The 22,395-nt window shown below is 41.6% G+C and overlaps 1 protein-coding gene across 3 annotated transcripts; it reads right to left on the bottom strand.

Annotated features, from left to right (window-relative positions):
• Positions 1–980: 980 nt before the first annotated feature.
• c9 (complement component 9) lies at positions 981–20,529 on the bottom strand. 3 transcript variants are annotated; one of them, XM_080742433.1, is made up of 12 exons: positions 20,495–20,529; positions 19,502–19,582; positions 17,104–17,212; positions 13,902–14,052; positions 10,980–11,130; positions 10,281–10,419; positions 8,728–9,036; positions 7,864–8,107; positions 6,809–6,949; positions 5,972–6,147; positions 3,882–4,119; positions 981–1,223 (listed from the first exon to the last, which is right to left on the bottom strand). In XM_080742433.1, the coding sequence occupies exons 2-12, from the start codon at positions 19,573–19,575 to the stop codon at positions 1,066–1,068; spliced, it is 1,890 nt and encodes a 629-aa protein (XP_080598559.1). In that variant the 5' UTR covers positions 19,576–19,582; positions 20,495–20,529; the 3' UTR covers positions 981–1,065. The 3 variants fall into 3 exon arrangements, with proteins under 3 accessions (XP_080598559.1, XP_080598558.1, XP_080598557.1); XM_080742432.1 differs by lacking the exon at positions 20,495–20,529 and adding an exon at positions 20,084–20,102; XM_080742431.1 differs by lacking the exon at positions 20,495–20,529 and having other exon boundaries at positions 19,502–19,658.
• Between the last annotated feature and the right edge of the window lie 1,866 nt (positions 20,530–22,395).

The raw sequence follows: 22,395 nt of genomic DNA, 5'->3' as shown, positions 1-22,395 counted from the left end.
AATGTGATCCCTGCTGTTCACCCAGTGGAATGTGATCCCTGCTGTTCACCCAGTGGAATGTGATCCCTGCTGTTCACCCAGTGGAATGTGACCTGTTCACCCAGTGGAATGTGACCTGTTCACCCAGTGGAATGTGACCATAGAGCTATAATAATAATGTGATCTGTGGCTTTTAAAGACACATCTTTATTGGTCCATTAAGTACACTGTTTTCACACCAGGCCAAAGTGCTGCTGAGATGCACAAAGCTGTGTTGCTTGGGAGTCTTCATGTATCCATTTAGTATTCATGTATCCATTTAGGCCTAGAATTATTGACTGCTTTAACTATTGAAAAATAGCAGATATACAAGCTCACAGCGCGGCACCGACTGCCGCGCTGTGAGCTTGTAGATCTGCTATTTTTGAAAAGTCATGAAAATGTGTGAAAATCTTTGAATGTGTCTTTTTTAAGCAAACGTTTGTAAATCAAATTTTGCTTTTGGGGGGTCCCTGGAACTAATTTTTATTTTTTTTTATTTTTTTGAGAGGCGGGTCTGTGGCCAAATACATGTCATTTTGGGGGTCCTTCACATGAAAAGGTTTGAGAACCACTGAGATAGAAACATAGGTTTTTCAAAAAACCTTAGAAGGATTCAAATGTTCACAATTTTTAAAAAATAGCAGATCTACAAGCTCGCAGCGCGGCACTCGGTGCTGCGCTGTGAGCTTGTATATCTGCTATTTTTCAATAGTTAAAGCATAAAATAACCCCAAAAAATATCTGAACATTGAAACTATATAACAAGGAGGCCCTGGTGTTTTTGTTGAAATTAGTTTAAGATTTATTTTATTTTATTTTAATCCACATCATGCCATGTATTTCCTTGACTGTGGAACATAATACATCCTAAATCCAAAGTCGTCTTTTGGAGGCTAAATTACCTGTAAATTGAGCTTAAACCTTAGTTTCTTAAGAGCAAGAAGAAGAAATCAGACAACTTTATTACATTTAATCTTTTATTATTAAAGACAGAGCATCTTTTCATCTTCATGGCATGGCATGGTCATCATCAAATGGGTCTGTTCAGCAGTAGTCTTCGCTCCTGGTCTCTCCCCTGCAGGAGGCGCCATTGAGGCCCTCTGTATTACAGGTGCGCGTGCGGCTGCGTTGGCCTCCGCTGCATCCGGACCAGCTGGACCAACATGCCCAGTTTCCATACTGAGCCACTGTCTCCGTTGCACCTGCAACAATGCCATCATCTAAGTTAATAGGTCCATGAACAATATACATATGTATGAACATGCCATTTAGGCCAAGAATTATTGAATGCCTTAACCAGTGAAAAGTGCCGCGCTGTGAGCTTGTATATCTGCTATTTTTGAAAAAGTCGTGAAAATGGGTGCAAATCTTTGAATATATGTATTTTCAAAGCGAACGTTTGTAACTCAAATTTTGCTTCTGGGTGGTCCCTGGAACTAAATAGTTTGAGATGGGGGTCCGTGGCCAAATACATATCATTTTGGGGTCCTTCAAATGAAAAGGTTTGAGAACCACTGACATAGTAGTCTCTCAAGAACAGACTAACTGAGCTCCAGTTAAGTGAAAGGGACCTTTTCTTTGACGATGGCTGGCCAGATTGCGGACATAGAAACATAGGTTTTTCAAAAAATCTTAGAAGAATTCAAAAGACACTTATAGAATCAGGTAAAAATTCTAATTTTCACGATTTTTCAAAAATAGATATACAAGTGTGAGCTTGTATATCTGCTATTTTTCAATAGTTAAAGCATAATATAATGATACACAATAATGTGTACCCGTTCTAAATGGGTTAAAGGAGTAGTTCACCCCCAAAATGACTTTTTTTTTTCAATTGATTACTCATGTGGAGACTGAGTTCAATAATATTTTTTTGTATTTGTCACATTCCCAAGACAAAGGTTTGATTTTAGTACATTTACCCTCATTGATTCCGGATGGGGACCAAAATGCATTTGGGCCCCCATCTGGAATAAATGGGGGTACATGTATTATAATCAAATTATTATCTTAGGAATGTGACAAAAAACAAAAAATATTATTAAACTCAAGTCTCCATGGCTTGGCATGAGTAATCAATAGAAAAAAGTCATTTTGGGGGTGAGCTATTCCTTTAAGTTATACTTCCCCATACAACAGTGTTGTATTGGTCGTGTCACGCGCGTTCTCAAAATGGGTCCTTGGTGGAGTTCCAAGGGGTCCCCAGCTAAGTGGTTGTAGTTACAAACCAAATGGGCCATTACACAGGTCTGTAATTCTCAGAGTTACGAGGGCCCCATAATATCATGACATAAGTGTTGGCTGTTAGGAGCTTGGAGGTCTGCTATTTTCGATATTTCCACCAAAAGGCACTTTTAGAAGTTTCAGCCCCTGCCTCTCTAACATTCTCTGCACGTCCCTGCACACACACACAAACAGACAGACAGAGATTCCCAGAATGTGTTGATTGCGACCGTCAGGTCGCATTTACTATCAAAACCTCCACCGTCTGTCTGTCTGTCTGTCTGTCTGTCTGTCTGTCCGTCCGTCCATCTGTCCATCCTTCTGTCTGTCTGTCTGTCTGTCTGTCTGTCTGTCTGTCACGTCGTGACGTCACACTTTTTCCCTACTCATATCTGCGCCATCGTTGCCCCTATCCATGTGAAATTTTCCACACACTCCTGCCAAACCACAACCTTCAGGACCCCCGGACCTCCACGGACCCCCAGTGACCCCCTGCCACCGCCGCCAAATAGTGCAAAAATGACCTAATCAACACCCCAACTGGGCTGCTCACGGGGAATTCCCGGGGACCGCCGACTCCTGCTGCTCCAACAGTCCTTCACCTCCATTGGTTTCACTTTGCCCCGCCCCCTCCCCTCATTGGCCAAAACTTTATTTGGCTTTACTCATCAACCGTTTGTCATACTAACTTGTGGGTGGTGTCATTTGACTTGATTAAGAGTCCCTCACCTTAATTGGTTTAACTTAGCCCCGCCCCCTCCTCTGATTGGCCCAAACCTTATTTGTTTTTACTCATTAACTGTTTGTCGTACACACTTGTGGGTGGTGTCAATTAACTTCATTAACACGTTGCAAGCCGCGGCAGAACCCTCTGAACAGAGGTAGCGCCGAAGAAATAAGCCATTTATTTACAAACATGTTTTAAAAAAACAAAGCCCACATGATAACAACACGTACTGGAGTGCTCGACACAGCGTACATATTCATCCTGCAGAGGTCGGCGATCTTACTTTGGCGAGGCGGAGGGGAGATCAATTCCATTCGTTTACGTGCGGCGAAGCAGGGAAAGGAGCGATAGAGAAGCGGCGCCCGAACGTGATTGAAACCGCGATCCACGAACAGAGACAAAGACCAGCCATCTTGTTTGAGCTTCTTGCTGAGTTTCAACACTGGGGAGAGGATGAGGCTCCTCCTGGCCAGCCATCCATCCAGAATGTGAGTCAACGGCGTGGCCTGCTGGATATTAGGAGTATCACACCCAGCACCAGAAAATGACTGTCAGAGCATATTAACCCTTTCAGATCGCTCCAAAAAGACACAGAGAAGAATTTCCGATGTTTTTTTTTTTTTTATTATAATTTATATCAAAAGTCCGGGAATAGACGGCGTGGCTGATGGGACCCAGTAGGAAGTCCGAGGGAGTACGGCCAGGCTTAGAAGGTGTTAAGAGTCCTTCACCTTAATTGGTTTAACTTTACCCCGCCCCCTCCTCTGATTGGCCGAAACTTTATTTGGCTTTACTCATCAACCATTTGTCGTTCAAACTTGTGGGTGGAACCAATGCCACTTACAGGCCTCTTTGTGTATACTGTGACCTGACGGTCGCTTATCTCCCGATTAGGGAGTCTTACTGGTACCTCTTATGGTGGCGGATCTGTCAGTCTTGCGGTTCTGGCAGGCCTGGCCTTCGTACAGGGGAGTGCACAGACACAAGCACTCGCCGTCGATGAGCGCCACGGTGCCTCCGTTTCGGCAGGGCTTACACTTGCACACGTTGTACTCTGCTGCGTACTCCTCGATGCCCCGCTTGAGGTTGGATATCTTTGTGTTGGCGTGTGGAATGTCCAGTGGAACCAACGAGTAGATGGGCTCGGGCTGTCAGAGTAGAAATGGTGTGAAGTGACTGGGTACATTTACTTAAAGCTGCAATAGTCAAGATCTGGAGCTCTTTTCTTTTTTCATATTCAATATTTACATTTTTGTGACTTTCAAAAAACTTCTGGTCATTTTATTGTCTAATCAGGCTTTTATGAACACCCTGGACAGTTTTTAATTTGCTTGATTCAATATTTAGATATTTGATGTAAATGTTACCAGGCCCTCCAGGCCCAGGGCCTCTCCCCATGCACACCCATTGTAACTTCAAACTTCATTTTAACCATGATAGATTCATTAAAAACAACCATTATTTTTTCTGGTGACTCATACTACCCTCCTAATAACCTTCTTCATTTATCTTTTATAATACATTTTTGTATTTAATTTTTTCCATTTCCCCAAATAATAATTAAAAATAAATGAGAAAAGTTATGGATAAAACACGGCCTGCTCACATATTAGGAGGGTAGTATGATGAGTCACCAGAAAAAATCATGGGTGTTTTAAATTAATCTATCATGGTTAAAATGAAGTTTGAAGTTACAATGGATGTGTATGTGGAGAGAAGCCCATAAGCTGTTTCCCTGTTGAAAGTGGAATATCCCTTTAACTTTTTTTTTTTTAAATATTTTCGAAAAATATTTTTTATTTTAGCATCTGTTTTTCAAGAAAAAGTTGACTATAGCACCACAATGGATGTGTATGTGGAGAGAAGCCCATAAGCTGTTCCCTGTTGAAAGTGGAATATCCCTTTAACTTTTTTTTAGAAAATATTTTCGAAAAATATTTTTTATTTTAGCATCTGTTTTTCAAGAAAAAGTTGACTATAGCACCTTTAAGTACAATTTTTAGGTATTTGTACTTTACTTGAGTATTTCCAATTCCCAATACTTTTACTTCTACTCTACTACATGTCAGATATACAAATATTGTACTTTTACGCCACTACATTTATTTGAAAACTTTAGTTACTTTACAGATAGATTATAATATTACCAGTAAGACTCCCTAAACGGCAGATAAGCGACCGTCACGTCGCATACACAAATATTAGAAGGCAGTCATAGCCAATCAGGAGGGAATATGGGAAATGGGATAGATCCATGTTGATGACATGACTTTAGAGATAGTGTGTACTGCTTTGCGTGATTTTAGGCCAAAATCTGTAGGAGCAGTGTCCAAGAATGTGTTTTGCAAAAATCGGCCTGATGGTGGCGCTAGAAGAGGGCCATGTGAGAAATCAGGTTGTGCGGTGGTTGTGATTTGCCATCCAAGGAGTGTGTGTGCAAAGTTTGGCATTGAAGCGTCGCCTTGTAACAGAGTACTTCTACATAGCAGTATTGATACTTCTACTTAAAGGAGGACTTCTCCACTTTTCAACCTATCTTCATATAATAGGTCCTCACTAATGTTCATAATAATATTTTTTTTCTACTCAGTCCAAGTCTCCTAGGAGAGCTGTGGGAAGTTCAGAATCCATATCGTCTTGTGACATCATCATTTTCCACAAAAAAAATGTCATCAGTATTTTTGAAAGAAATATTTAGATTTGTATTATCGCGAGAACAATGGCTTCCACTTAAACATTGCAACTTTTCAGGAATAGAAAGCCTGCGGTTTCTATTAGCTTGGGTTCCCAATCGATGATGTCATAAGACGATGGGTTTCTGACCTGCCCACAGCCCTCCACTGAGAAAAAAAAAAGCTATTTTTTTGTGAGGACCAATTATATGAAGATAGGTTGAAAAGTGGTGAAGTCCTCCTTTAAGTAAAACATGTGAGCACTTTTTCCACCACTGTCTAAATGGGATAATGCAGCAGTAATGCAAATGAGTGGCTGTAAACTCACGATGCTGTGGAGGAGTGCCGGTAACAAGGTGATTGATTCGGCCCACTGCTGGAAGGTGGCAGCGTCCAGGACTCCTTCTTTGTTAAGCATGGCCTTCATTGCGGCGGCGGCTGCGAGGCTTCCGCCCTTCACTGACGTCAACACCTTGTCCACCAGCGCCTGGCCTTCGCTTTCAACTGTTCAACAAGAAAAGGTAAAAGGTGTGTGTGTGTGTGTGTGTGTGTGTGTGTGTGTGTGTGTGTGTGTGTGTGTGTGTGTGTGTGTGTGTGTGTGTGTGTGTGTGTATATATGTTACAGTCAGTTTGGGTAACTCAGTGAGATTGGGGTAAGAGCGCTCATTTTGTAGTTCACCACACACCCCTAACACCACCTGGATCAATTCACCTTGATAGTCTCTTATCAGCGCACCTGTGTAATTCTGCGTATTCACCATGAGATGGCGACAACAGCCATTCACTTGTGTAGTCGCTGACGTCACTCGTTTTCGACCACACTTTCTTTATCTACTAGCCTAGCTCAGCTGTGTTTAGCCATTAGCTTACTATGCCTAACTCTAACCCTAACCTTAACCTCTGTAAAACTATTCCTAACCCTAACCCTAACCTCCGTGGGGTGAGGCGCTGTCATTCCTGCCGACACTACGTTGTCATCGTTGTGGATCAAAGCGACCGCACAACGAGCGCTCCTGTTCTCAATTTCACTGAAACTCAAAAAAATGTAAATGTGACATATAAATATACATATATATACATAATACATATATATATATATATATATATATATATATATATATATATATATATATATATTAAGGATATATAAGGCAAAATAGCTCACTTGTTGTTTTGGGGGACACTTTTTTGCAGTGATCAGCTTTTACGCCGAGGTCGCCGTCCAGCTCCACGCCTTTTGCTGGAAGGTTTACACTTGCTTTGATGCCACCTCTGAAGCATTCTTGGACACTCCTCTCCGTCACACCTGCAACAAAGCAGCAGCAATAATAACAGTAGTAATGATGATAATAATAGTAATGCACATCTATAATATGTTCTTGCAAAATGCAACAGATAGCATTAGAGAAACAGTGAGTTATTTACCCGTCACATTGAAAACACAGGAATTTACTACAGAAGGAAAAGCCTCTCAGTGTTCACTTATTCATTTTGAACTATGAGGGCCCTATTTTGACCGTTGCTTCACCCCATATGCCTATTTCTTTTAATGTTATACTATTTTGAAAAACCTTTTTAAATAGTTCAAATAGACGGGGGAAATACATCTAAGAAGATTAGGAATAAGGGGTTAGGCACAGAAAATACAGGGCCCCATAGCGTGTAGACTAGCGGTTCTCAAACTTGGGGTCGGGACCCCAGATGATTAGCTTAATACCGGTATATTAAAAAAAAATCTCACTCAACGGTAAACAAACCAATTAACATAAGTGTATACAGGGCACATCTGCACATTTATAAACCGTCAATTTAAGGATTTTCAAGACGTTTTAATACCAAACTGGCCAAACTGTCAAATATTAAGTAAGCAAGAGGCGAACGTTGTGAACATAGCCGATCTACATGCTCACAACCTCGCGTTGCGAGGCGTTGTGTGAGCATGTAGATCTGCTATTTTCACAATATTTATCTGTGGAACCGAGTCACATTAAATGTAATACCTACAATTCCAAGTGCTTATCAGGGCGGGGGTCCCTAGTTCATGTATGTTTATTTTGGGGGTCACAGCCTAAAAAGGTTTGAGAACCCCTGGTGTAGACAAAATTGACAAATGGAACCAAATGGTAAAGGGTCATACACTTTCGGAGTTAGTGAATTAACGCTGATGATTTTACACTCGTCTCAAACTAGAATCTATCCAAAACGTAGTACACACGGTACCTCTGGTTTTGATGACGTCTTGGTTCAGAACGTAGACCAGGTCGTACTCTCCTCCAGACTTTCCATTCTTGGTGTAGTGCGTTCCCCAGTCCTCGATGAAGGCAAAGTACAGACCCTTCTCGTACTCCAGCGGCAGGTACAACCTCACGTAGTCCACAAACTCGTTGGCGACGTGGAGGTGAAGGGAGCGGAGCCGGTAGGTGCTCAGCTGTACCCTCCCCTTCACCCTCATGAAAGACTTGTTCTGAACCAACGATTTCATCACGGATGAAACAAAAGGAAAACGAGTACAAAATTAAGCGACTTTAAACTTTACAGACACTCTTCTTCAACCAAGCATGATAGGCTTGATAGCCGATCAACAAGCTCGCAGTGCGACCCATGGTGAGTTTGTGGATCGGCTATGGATGTCACATGGTGTAAGCAAGAAATAGTGCGTGCACAGTCTGCACACACACACACACACACACACACACACACACACTTTATTTATGCTGTTAAATTACAGTAAAATTACTACAAATGTAGTTTGTTAAATACAAAATTCAACAAAATGGACACTTTAACAAGGTATTATGATTATATTCTCCACACTTGTATTCTCCCCATCTTGAAAAAATTGTATATATTCCCAGTTTCCGCAGGTCAGCTGCACAGGTGTAATGCATTATTGTTAATTGTGGCACGTTTACTAACATGCCAAGTTTATAGCTGCACTTGAACAAAACCGCTCCAGAAACCCAAGAAACCATAGAAACCCGGGGAAGAAACGGACAAAACCCGATATTGTCGCGCACACGGACTCCCATCTTTGCCATACATGCCCTAACTTTTGCTGAACTGACGCCACTGGTTGACACCTACCTTTTTAGTCGTGTACTCTGTGAGATTCTTAACCATTGTTGACTTCTCATATTCAAAGTCAGCCCCAACACCACCAGAGACTCCATCAAAAGCACCAGCAAGAGCACCAGCAGCACCAGTACCAGTACCAGCACCAGCACCAGCACCACCCTCGGCACCACCCTCAGTGGCGCCTTTGGATTTTTCAGTCGGGCTGAATTTGAAGTTGACTCCGACACCGACTTTGAAATTAATCTCTTCGAGTATTTCATTTATAAGGGTGTGCGTGTCTTCATATATCTCCCTAGACACAGTTTCCTCAATGAGAGTCTGAAAGGACAAGGGGCCAAATAGTTAGTCTTATGAGCCACATGATCAGAACCAACGTCTTAATAAAACAACAAACTGTTAGATCAGTGGTTCTCAAACTTTTCAGGCTGCGACCCCCAAAATAATCATATTTTAAGTTAACACTGGGGACCCCCCCCCCCCCCCCCAGGCCCCACCCTGACGAGCACTAAGAGTTGAGGAATTACATTTTGTATAACACGTTTCTATTGTGAAAATAGCAGATCTACATGCTCACCACGCCTGGCGTTGTGAGCATGCTATTTTCACATTTTCTGCCTCTAATATTTGACAATTTGACCAATGTTTAATTTGTCATTTTTCCTAAATTGTCACTTTAGAAATGTGCAGATATCCTCTATACACTTAAACGTTATGTTGGTTTGTTTCCTGTTGAGTGAGAAAACAATGTTGCACAATTAAGTTAATCATCTAGGGATCCCCCCCCCCCCCCCCAAATAATTTTGAGAACCACTGTGTTAGATCTGTGGGGTGAAATGATTGATAGTTACAGTAGTGACCAAGTGGACCCTTACAGGTCTGTAGTAAAGAGGTCTCAGAGATTATCGTTTATTTTAATTTTTTTACAAAATCATCTCAAATTTGTCCCAATTTTTTGCATATTAAACTTCTGGGTGTCCTTGAAATTAGTTTTAATTTGAATTATTATTACAAAACATACATTAACCACTTCACCCATATACATTTCAGCCATTTGATACCGATTTGATGCTATTTTCAAAATATTTGTATACTTTTGAAAACATTCTGCATAATGAGTACTTTCTACTTTTGATACTTTAAGTACATTTGTATACCAATTCATGGGTTTCAAATGTAGTCCTACACCGGCCATGTTGAAGACCAACACAGGTGTTCTGTTGTACAACATTAGTTCTATGCCAATCAGAAACATTGAAAGACCTGTGTTGGTCCTCAACATGGTACTGTACATTTGAATGAGTGGTTCATCTATATTTTGTTCATCAAATACTGTAATTGTACTGGAGTATAAGTAACAAAAATGGAAAGTAAAGTAAAAGTACCGTGTTGGTCCTCAACATGGTACATTTGAATGAATACCCATGAACACTTTTGTACTTTTACTCAAGGAAATGTAGAATTCCGGACTTTTACTTGTAACATAGTATTTATACATTGCAGTATTGATACTTTTTCTTTAGTAAAAAATGTGAATCCTTTTTCTACCACTGGTTGTGACTAACCTCGTAGTGGAACACACCAACATTCCAGGGGCGCCTGTCATTCGCCAGGGTGGTGGGGTTGCGTATCTTATCACATCTCCCATTATAGTAGTCATTGTTGAAGGGGTTCATTCGAGGACCCGCGCCCAATATGTTGACTCTGGTGTATGGAGGAAAAGGAATATTTCTGTAAAGTTCAGGACACTAAGCACACCACATCCCACTGCCGATCCGACCGATAAGCCCATATATGGGCTTAGGCCTATATCAGAGTCACACAAGGGACGCATGCGTAGATCGGTGTTGTTCATTATTCTCATCAGAATGTTTTGGATCAAGTAAAGATGACTCATCTAATAATGGATCCTTATATGATTTGTTTGAGTCTGATGTCCTGACAGACGTCATGTCATGTTGTCAACGGTATACCCTACAGATGACTTGATACATTTTTCGACAAAATGCATTTCCTATTCTATTTGTATACTTTCTTTTTTTCCTCCTTTTCTTTTACATATTTGACAACAAAATAAAACTATGTGACACGCTGTGAGCTTGTAGATCTGAGATTTCCCGACACTGAAGAATTGTATATAAGAGTTGTACATTTGTTGATATATACTAATGATCAAAGATTACTCGAATAACGAATAACGACTGAGAAAACAATGGACATTTGCCAGCCCCATATATACTGAATATATACACTAAGTATCTTACCCATATCCTGCTGTCCTCATTTGCTCGTTGTTGTCCGGGACTTCTCCGGATCGACCACACGGCGAACGTGTAACTTCACACTCGTCCTCGTCTGAGAAGTCCTCACAGTCAGAGTCTCCATTGCACCTCAGATTGTCCCTGATGCACTCACCTGGGTTAAAGACACTCACCTGGGTTAAAGACAGGACACTCACCTGGGTTAAAGACGCTCACCTGGGTTAAAGACGCTCACCTGGGTTAAAGACACTCACCTGGGTTAAAGACAGGACACTCACCTGGGTTAAAGACGCTCACCTGGGTTAAAGACGCTCACCTGGGTTAAAGACACTCACCTGGGTTAAAGACAGGACACTCACCTGGGTTAAAGACGCTCACCTGGGTTAAAGACGCTCACCTGGGTTAAAGACGCTCACCTGGGTTAAAGACACTCACCTGGGTTAAAGACAGGACACTCACCTGGGTTAAAGACGCTCACCTGGGTTAAAGACGCTCACCTGGGTTAAAGACGCTCACCTGGGTTAAAGACACTCACCTGGGTTAAAGACAGGACACTCACCTGGGTTAAAGACACTCACCTGGGTTAAAGACACTCACCTGGGTTAAAGACACTCACCTGGGTTAAAGACGGGGCAATGCACTCACCTGGGTTAAAGACACTCACCTGGGTTAAAGACAGGGCAAGAGTTCATACATTTTTTGGGCAGCGTTCAAAAGTGTGCCGCCGCTTTGTTCTAGATCAGGGGTCTTCAATAGGGGGTCCGGGACTCCTACGGCGTCCTCAGAGTTACTACAGGGGGTCCTCCAAATCTTTGAGTGCTAAAAACCGAGGCGTTGTGAGCTTGTAGATCGGCTATTTTAGGCAAAGGGGTTTAGTGTAGAGGGGGAAAAGAGCAGACTAAGTACAGAGTGAAAGGTCAAGTTTATTAAGTATTGACGGTTCAAGTGGTTAAATATTTGAAAACACAAATTGACATAAATCCAAAATACACTGATGATTGTGCTGTCAAACGATGAAACTATATGGAATCTATGAACTGGTTGTGGGGGTCCCTGCTTCATCTCTCACTCAACTAAGGGGTCCTTGGGCTGAAAACGTTGAAGACCCCTGTTCTAGATATGGGCAACGTACAGCCCCCACCTTCACTTAATGTGGCCCGCATGTTAATATCGGAATACTGATATATATTATTGATTTCAGCTGTTACAATTCCAAACATGCAAACATGACCCGCAGTCTATGGTAGTGACATCATGAAAGTCTTCGGCTTGCAGAGTACACCTTCATGATGTCACTGATGGTCACTTTAACAAGGTATTATAATTATATTTTCCACACAAAATGGTATATTCCCAGGTTCCGCAGGTCAGCTGCACAGGTGCAATTCATTATTGTTAATTGTGGCACGTTTACTAACATACCAAGTTTAGCTGCACTTGAACAACCATTCCAGGCTGCCATATCCAGCCCAAGAAACCATAGAAACGGGGGGAAAATAGAGTGTACTTCTTAAAATAAATGTATCATGCCTGTTGCTAAGGTATGGCAACATGACTGCACCAGTCATGTTGCAATACCTTAGCTTTTTCTGAACTGACGCCACTGTATTAATTACATAGTTCAAAGTTAAAAATGAGTGGCACTATCCCTTAAATGACAGCCAGAGTCATATGGTCCATATCATTGTTGTGGTGGTGGAAACCTCCCATTTTAAAATGATGAAAACAGCTGTGTGTGCACTCTGCAGTGCCCAAGCAAAATGCAGGCTTTGTGCCAAAAGGATCGAAGGCCGCAAACCTGGTCACCCCTTAGATGCCCTCCTCTTAAAGGGCTAGTGTTTCATATTATGCGGGGCGCAGTAAGCTTACAGAACTGCTATTTTCACTACTGTCGTGTGACGTCACCGACGTGTGACTTGTATGACGAAGAAGGTCATTCATTTACAAAAACAAAAAACTAAAAACATTAAAAGTTGAGACAGAGATGTTTTTTTGCCAGACAGCAATGATGTGGCAATGTCACATCAAGCCCATAGTGAAACAACGACGTACCGATATATATTATCTTCCATTCTGGTACCAATAACCTATATGAGTATCGGTTGATACGGAGTACCGATTCAACCTGCGTGTTCATTTTAAAAGAATATACAGTGTTTCTCAAAGTGTGGTGTATTCTCTGGGTTCCATGTTTGAGGGGGTTCCAAATGGACCCTCACAGGGTCAGTAATTCTGAGAGTGTACAAATGGAACCAAGTGGACCCGTAGGGGTCCATTTGGTTCCATTTGTACACTCAGAGTTATGGGGGTCCTTGAAATTGAGAACTACCAATATAGGAAAAAAAATAAGAATTCCATTAATAATTGCTAAAGTGTAACTACAAGTTCCTAAACTAAATTAATAATGTAAATTGTACCGTAAGAGTATGACACAGTAATACAACGTCAACTGAAGCATTCAGTAATTAAAGATTCAATTAATTGATGAAAGAAATTAGAAAGCAGCGCCTCTCACAGACTCGCACTGACCAGGACATTGAGGAAGTGGCCTCAACATAAACTGTAATTCTAAACTAACTACTTGACATGAATAAGATGTGGTAATAGAATAGAAGAGAGGTAATAGAATTTTTATATACACAGATTTAGTAATAAAATTGGAAAGGCATAGACTGGCATATACTCTCCGTTATCGATACCAGCATTTTAGGCAGTATCGTCAGCTTTCTGATACTGGTATCGGCATCGGAACGATGCTAGAAAGAAAGTAGGCTACCGTAGTACCTGACCCACACTGGAACTGGAACAAAGAAAGTAGGCTACAGTAGTACCTGACCCACACTGGAACTGGAACAAAGAAAGTAGGCTACCGTAGTACCTGACCCACACTGGAACTGGAACAAAGAAAGTAGGCTACCGTAGTACCTGACCCACACTGGAACTCGGTGGCCGAACAGGGCGATGGCGTTGGCTGTGGGCACACGGCGTCCGTGGAGCACTCTTCCTCTTCGCCAATCCGTCCCGTGCAGGGCTGACCACCGAACTGGCCAAACACCTCGATGCCACGGGAACGCCTCTGTCAAAATGGTTGACATAATATTATCAGACGGTGCAAATCAACTACAAAGATATTCCTTTACTGTACTAACTTAACTTAAACCCTCATGGGCTCTATGGTGTGTTTTCAGATGTTGTGGGGAAAGCTTTCGTTGCCACTGAGACGCGTTTGTAAGCTTGTCGACCTGCGAAAGCCTTATCCACAAAAAAGGATGCTGTGGTTTAAAACGTCACTGTCGGGCAGAAACCTTGAATCTCCAAGTTTCAAATTTGTAAATTTTTTCACAAAGCAAAGCCCTGCTTCATACAAGGCCGTCGCCGTCGGTAGTGAAAACAGCAGATCTACAAGCAAACAACGCCTCGCGGTGCAGGCGCTGTGTTGCCTGACTGCTAGCGTCCGACATCTCAACACCACACTACGTGGGGGGAGAGAGTCTGACATTCCGGGCAGACAATCCATTTCGGCGGGGGGGGGCTAAAGTCTATTGACGTCACACACACACACACACACACACACACACATACACACACACACACGCGCGACGGCGACGTGGCGTGACATTGCAAAAATACGTTATTTCTCATAACATATTATATGTCTGCATGTTTACGTTAGTGCAAAATGGTATTAAAACGTGAAGAAACGGCACTATTTCATAGTTTATTAAAATAATACGAGTCAAGTCTGACTCCGCCATGACAGTTTTCACAGACCAATCAGAGTCCACTAGACTCTCACGTGGGCAGAGGACACCAATCAGAGTCCACGAGTGAGTCTTACGTGAGCTCAAGAGCTCTGTTTGGAGGGGGCTGGGACCGGAGCAGCCACACACGTGCCCCAAGCATACAACCCTGATTGGCCCATTCAATGCGCCCGCTCTTCGGGCGCCTTCGAAATAGATTAAAATGTGTGCAGCTTCAGTCCACACTACAAACCACCCACCAGCAGGGGGGGGTGATGTGCGGACTGAAGTGTCAGGCTAGGCGCTGTGTGCTTGTAGATCGGCTATTTTCACTATTTTAAATCATTTTTGAGCGGTGGTCACAACGCTCCTATACGTGGCCGTGTGTGTGGGTGGGGGTGTGTGTGTGTATGTGTCCGTCCGTGTCTGTATGTAGCCTGCAGTACCTTTTCTGACCACACATGTTAAGGGAGGGGCGCTGTTGTTCAGACTCACATTCACACACACACACACACACACACGCACGCACGCACGCACGCACACACACGCAGCCTCCACCGCTCAGTTCACACGAGTGTGATTTTTAAAATGATAAATACAAAACAAACGGTTTTGGACATACACGGTTTCCACCCGACAACGACGGTATACACTTCGTTGATCGGTGCGCAATAGCTGATCTACAAGCTCACGTGTCACACACGTTGTGAGCTTGTACTGTAGATCAGCTATTTTTCAGTGAAGACATTTGATGTAGAGGGGTGGGAAAAGGAGGGGTCTTGGATAAACCCCTGGGCCCTGGGGGACTCCGGTATGTAGGGTTGGTTAGGCCTAGAATTATTGAAAATGTGTGCAAATCTTGAATTTTTAAAGCGAATGTTTGTGACTCAAATTTAGCTTCTGGGGGGTCCCTGGAACTAAATATTTTGAGATGCGGGTCCATGGCCAAATAAATATCATTTTGGGGTCCTTCACATGAAAAGGTTTGAGAACCACTGACATAGTAGTCTCTCAAGAACAGACTAACTGAGCTCCAGTTGAAGTGAAAAGGACCTTTTCTTTGACGATGGCTAGCCAGATTGCTGACATAGAAACATAGGGTTTTCCAAAAAACCTTAGAAGGATTCAAAAGACACTTATAGAATCGGGTCAAAATTCAAATTTGCACGATTTTTCAAAAATAGCAGATCTACAAGCTCGCAGCGTGGCACTCGGTGCCGCGCTGTGAGCTTGTATATCTGCTATTTTTCAATAGTTAAAGCATAAAATAATGATACACAATAATGTGTACCCGTTCTGAACAAGCACTTTGCCTATTTCCAACCTCATCTTCATATAATTGGTCCTCCTCACTAATGCCCATTATAAGATGAAACCATTCCTGTCTCCTCTGTCAGAGGAAGGCTATGGACAGTTCAGAATCCTGCCTACCAGTGACATCATCGTTGGGGATTCCAAGCTAATTTGTTTATTTATTGCGACCCTAGGACGCATTTACTATGAAAACCTGCATCTCCTGTGTGTCAGTCACACCTCATGTCCATGCGTCAGTCAGCATTCTAGCTTTCCGGGAAGATACATGCTGTAGTTTCTATTAGCTTGGAAGCTTAGTAAACGCGACCTATGGTATGGTCGTAATAAATAAATGAATAAATAGAATAAATAGAATAAATAGAATAAATAGAATAAAAATAAATCTAATTTGAAATGACCAAACCCTATATTTTAGATCAGGGGTCTTCAACGTTTTCAGGCTAAGGACCCCTTAGTTGAGAGAGAGATGAAGCAGGGCCCCCCATAACCTGTTCAGAGATTCCATGTAGTTTCATTGTTTGACAGCACAATCATCAGTGTATTTTGGATTAATGTCAATTTCTGTCAGATATTTAACCACTTGAATCATCAATACTTAATACACTTGACCTTTCACTCTGTACTTAGTCTGCTCTTTTTCCCCTCTACACCAAAGCTCTTTGCCGAAAATAGCCGATCTACAAGCTCACAACGCCTCGCAGCGCGAGGCGATGTGAGCTTGTAGATCTGCTATTTTTGGCTAAAGTTCTCAGAATATGGATGCTAGGGTTCAAGTGGTTAACATAAAAAAGGAGAAAAAAGTTTCCATCACTCAAAGATTTGGAGGACCCCCTGTAGTAACTCCGTGGACCCCCCTCCGTGGACCCCTAGGGGTCCCGGACCCCCTGTTGAAGACCCCTGTTTTAGATGATGTCACTGGTTTTCTGAACTGTCCACAGCCCTCTTCTGAGACACAATAGACAGAAATTGTGTTATCATATGATGAACATAGATATATGGTTGAAGTTGATTTTCGGTTTCGTTTCACAGTGCACACAGTTTATGCATTATCACCAGAGCGCCAGAAAACATACCCGTGTTGGGGTTTTTCCACAAGGATCGCATGCGCTCCACTCCGACCATCGACTCCACATGCAGTTGATGGGTGATGGGTCACCAGAAACAGCAGGACTGGGAGCTGCCCTAAACACACGTTCAAGGTTCAAGGTTGTTCTTTATTGTTATGTCTTTTGTACAGTAGAGTAAAACTTATTTTTGTTCGGCTTCCTTCAGACAATGCAGTGGCATATATAAAATAATAGCAACTCAGGGACTGCCCATAAGTCCTACGTCTCATTAGTCCTACTTTGGTTAGGGTTAGGTTTTAGGGTTAGGTTTAGGCATAGTTTTACTGAGGTTAGGGTCAGGGTTTGGGTTAGGTTTAGGCATAGTTTTACTGAGGTTAGGGTTGGGGCTAGGTTTAGGTTTAGGCTTAGTATTTCTCCACCAGGTTAACATCACCAGATTTTTTTTTTATTGAATCATTTATTTGGCAATTATTGAAAAACAAGACAAGGTACATACAACATATTTACATGCCAAGCAGCACCGGCCGGTTTCACATCCAGGGCCAAAAAGGAACATTCCAAATAAGACCTTTTACGGCTTTGTTTACATTGGAAGTCACAAGTAAATAACAATAACAACATTTCAAGCAATAATGAACAACATTGGTACCGTATAACAACAATATTCAATGCAAATAAATAATATAATCAGCGGGGGAAGGGTGTTTACCTTCACCTCTGGCCTCCTGATAGGTGGATTTTCAGAGCAGCCTTGAAGGAGCCCAGTGATACTTGTCTTAAGGGAAATAGTCAGGGAATTCCACACTTGTGTGGCAGTATTGTAGAAGGAGAATTTACCCATATTAGTGCAGTGAGTATGTATTATAAAATCATTGTAGCGCTCCCTCTGGTGTTGTAGCTGTGGGTGTCGCTAACTTTTTGGAGGTGATTGGTCAGATATGCTAATACTGTGGGGGTTGAGGGCCGATTTGCATTGACTATTTTGAATGTCAATCCCATTTTTTGTTGTTTAACCCTGTTGTCTACATTGAGCCACACTAGGCTAACGAAGTGCGCGGGAGAAACGTGGGTCATGGGCCCCAGCTTAAGAAGTAGTCGAATCAGTTTGTTTTGGGAGTTTTGAAGTTTAGTCTTTGGTTTTTTTGGTGTTGGAGTACCAGGAGGTGCAGGCGTAGTCATAGAGGGACTGAATGAGGGCTCCAGCAAGAGTCCTGAGGGCGCTCTCATTGATAAGCGATTCAGACTAATGGGATGTAGGAACAATGAGATGTTGGACCAATGCCATGGCACCTCCAACCCTGATTTAAACCCAACTGATTACAGAATCCCCTGTAAGAGTGAGGAGAGGGTCAGAAGTGACGTGTTATGAGCTTTTTTTTTTTTTAATGGCCAAAGTATAAAATATGGCTCACAGTCAGAAGACCCCTGACTGTGTAAGTCAGGGGTCTTCAACATTTTCAGGCCAAGGACCCCGAGGTTGAGAGAGAGATGAAGCAGGGACCCCCACAACCTTTTCATAGATTCCATATCGTTTCATTGTTTGACAGCACAATCATCGGTGTATTTTGGATTCATGTAAATTGGTGTTTTCAGATATTTAACCACTTGAACTGTCAATACTTAATAAACTTGAACTTTCACTCTGTACTTACTGAAAAGACGCGCTGTGATTGGCCAGTACAGTCACTTTGATTGGCAGCTGTGCCGAACGCTCGCCCCAAAACATGATTTATGAGACTGTGGCGGCTTGTGTGGTACAACCAAGGCATGGATGTGTTTGTAATGACCACTAGTAAAATGTTCATGAAAAAAATTAATCACTTTTGACCGCAACAAATATAGTGCAAAAGCGATATGCTTATAGGCTCCACTGCTATGAGGGCTGCTGGGGAAACTGGACAACAGGTTCCTCATTTCTGCCTGCATCATTTTGGGATCGATATAAGTAGGAAAATCTGCCTAGATGTTATTTAGTGCAGAGTTGTCCTTTAAACCATAGACCCGATACACCTACAGTATACGTTCAAGCTGTTGCCCCAATTAGTTGTTGCTATATCATTTTTTAGTTTTTCTTTCTCTTTTTTTCCGTAAATGAATGCCCTACTTGATCACACTACAGACTACAGCAGTGGTTCTCAAAGTGGATTCCAGGGACTCTGTGGGTTCCTTTAGGGAGGTCTAAATTGACCCATACAAGTCTGTAACTCTGACAGTGTACAAATGGAACCATTTGGTTCCATTTGTACACTGTCAGAGTTAAGGGGAGACCTTCACATTTGAAGGTTTGAGAAACACTGGACTACAGCGTCACACAAAAGCACCAAAAGTAGCAGATCAACAAGCTGGAAAGGTGGTCTAATAAGTGGGTCAGAGATGCATCAATGGAGATACATTACATACGTACATTCCTTGTCCGAGTAGAACCACGGTCAGAGCCAGGCCAAGGCAGCACAGCGGGAGTGCAGTGGGGGTCCTCATGATGATTCTGAGGGACATAAAGAACTAGAGAGCTTTATGTCCACTTGTTTTTATGCACTACTAGGCCTACTACTGTGTCAAAGATGACCCACTACTGTGAAAACCCATAATGTTGCTTTAAAATCAATACCTTGGATTTCAGATGATGTAGCAATATTGATACAGTCCAGCTGCTGACCCGAGTCGTTTCATTCTGAAAGTAATAATCTGACTGCTTTGATAAATGTGTTCTTCTGAATGACTTACACCATATCCTGCAATGCTTTATTGGGCAATTTTTTTAATATTAAACTGTTGTGCCATTGCCAGGTGAATGTTGAGTAGGACCCAAATGCTGACAAAGGAGGCAAGGTTCAAAAGTATTTACTATAAAGTAATCTGCGGTTCCAAAAACAGGCAAACAAAGGCTAGTCTGATACTGGACGCACGCACGCATACATTTTAATTTGTTCATGTCCACATAAAGGATAGCATAAAGGACAAATATTAAAGGTAGAGTTAAGGTTACATTCACAAAATCATGGCATATTATGTCTTCACGTCTTCTGACAATATAGAGACAGCACAATATTTTGCCAGCCTTTTTGCCTCCTTTTTGGGCAACCCAAGTTGTTGAAATCTTCTAACAACCAGTCTGTGGGTATTTCCTAGGCTGCCAAATATAAAAACAAACACACACGCACACGTGCACACACCCCCACACATGTGCATGCATGCGCGCGCGCACACACACACACACACACACACACACACACACACACACACACACACACACACACACACACACACACACACACACACACACACACACACACACACACAGTTTTGTTTGTTGTTCAAGATGACCATTTCTCATCACTGACAGCATTTAGTTGTGTTTTCTACCAGTATTATGCAATATTGTAGGACAGCGATTTACCGGAAGACAGAGCAAACATTGAGGGGCGAAGGTTTTGTGGCCGTTCCACTGACAGGAGAAAGTAAACATAGGAAATATTTAGGTCAACATTTAACTGTATGACTCTGAGAACATATTTTGTGATATCAATCAAATTCATCAGAGAGTGTCTAAAAGCATCAAATAGAATGCTGAAGCAACAAGACCCCACTTTTGTTTCATGGACAGAAATGCCTTCTCAGTGTGTTCCATATATAAAAACAAACCAACTCATAACACCTTTCTTAAAGGTTATACTTGTAAAGTGTAAATGTAACAACAAGTGGCATTACAGATGTGTGTGTGTGTGTGTGTGTGTGTGTATGTATGTGTGTCACTCAACGGTTTTCTCAGGGTATTCTGTCTTCTATTGTCTATTGCTACTAATAAATTATTAGTAGTAATAGACTAACAGAAGACTGATAATAACTTTATTTATAAAGCACTTTTTCAAAACATGCATGCGTTGCAAAGTGCTGAACAGCAGTAAGAAAGCATACATGTTTAAAAAGCCTATGGTAATTAACATGGTATGGTAATTAACATGGTATGGTAATTAACATGGTATGGTAATTAACATGGTATGGTAATTAACATGGTATGGTAATTAACATGGTATGGTAATTAACATGGTATGGTAATTAACATGGTATGGTAATTAACATGGTATGGTAATTAACATGGTATGGTAATTAACATGGTATGGTAATTAACATGGTATGGTAATTAACATGGTATGGTATGGTAATTAACATGGTATGGTAATTAACATGGTATGGTAATTAACATGGTATGGTAATTAACATGGTATGGTAATTAACATGGTATGGTAATTAACATGGTATGGTAATTAACATGGTATGGTATGGTAATTAACATGGTATGGTAATTAACATGGTATGGTAATTAACATGGTATGGTAATTAACATGGTATGGTAATTAACATGGTATGGTATGGTAATTAACATGGTATGGTAATTAACATGGTATGGTAATTAACATGGTATGGTATGGTAATTAACATGGTATGGTAATTAACATGGTATGGTAATTAACATGGTATGGTAATTAACATGGTATGGTAATTAACATGGTATCAAGAAAGACATTCAGTTCTGACAAGCAACACATTCTAGTAAATTAAAAAAGATTCCAAAAGAACTTGGTCTCAGTGCAAATATCAACAGATAAACAGATATAGGCCTAGACAAAACACACAGAACACAGTAAAGGCAAATATCTATTGTCCATATACGCTCTGTCTGTAGGCCTACCTCTAGAATCTAGATGTAGGTAGGCCTATGGAGTCTAGATGGACAACAATGATTCTAAAGTCTAGAATCATTGTTGGACTGTTTGTCTTCCTGGGGCACATTATTGCATTTGTCCACAAGATGGCAACATTCTACAACTGAAGCCTAGACTTTATTCAGCAATACAAAATCTAGCAACATGTCCCAAATGCTACACCTTTTGGTTGAAGTATAGACCTAGAAAAGTTCAAACTATGACCTTCCTCTGCCCCCCTCTGTATATAAACCTATTGTTACTCTTGGTATTGTTGATGACATATAGGTATTCTATTGTATGTATTGCATGTTTTGATGATGAATTTAGTACAGGACCACAATGGAAAAGCCCCAGGCCTTTTGCATATAGCTTGTTAAACTGTACCACATTCCGTTTTCAGAGTGTTAACTAAGTATTCGGTCAATCTATCAAATCAAAAGGGAATACGGGGAGACGTAACGATAATAAACATGCAATCTCCATAACTATAATTTTCTGACACGATGCAGTGTCTTGTTTGACAAGTAGGACTGAAGACAAACCTTGTGTAATGTCCAGGAAGTTTCAGATTATTACAACTAACAGAGCATCA

Source organism: Nannobrachium achirus (assembly GCF_963921795.1).
Source record: "Nannobrachium achirus genome assembly, chromosome: 15".
Classification (NCBI taxonomy): Eukaryota; Metazoa; Chordata; class Actinopteri; order Myctophiformes; family Myctophidae; genus Nannobrachium; species Nannobrachium achirus.
This window is presented reverse-complemented; position numbering and strand designations above follow the sequence as displayed.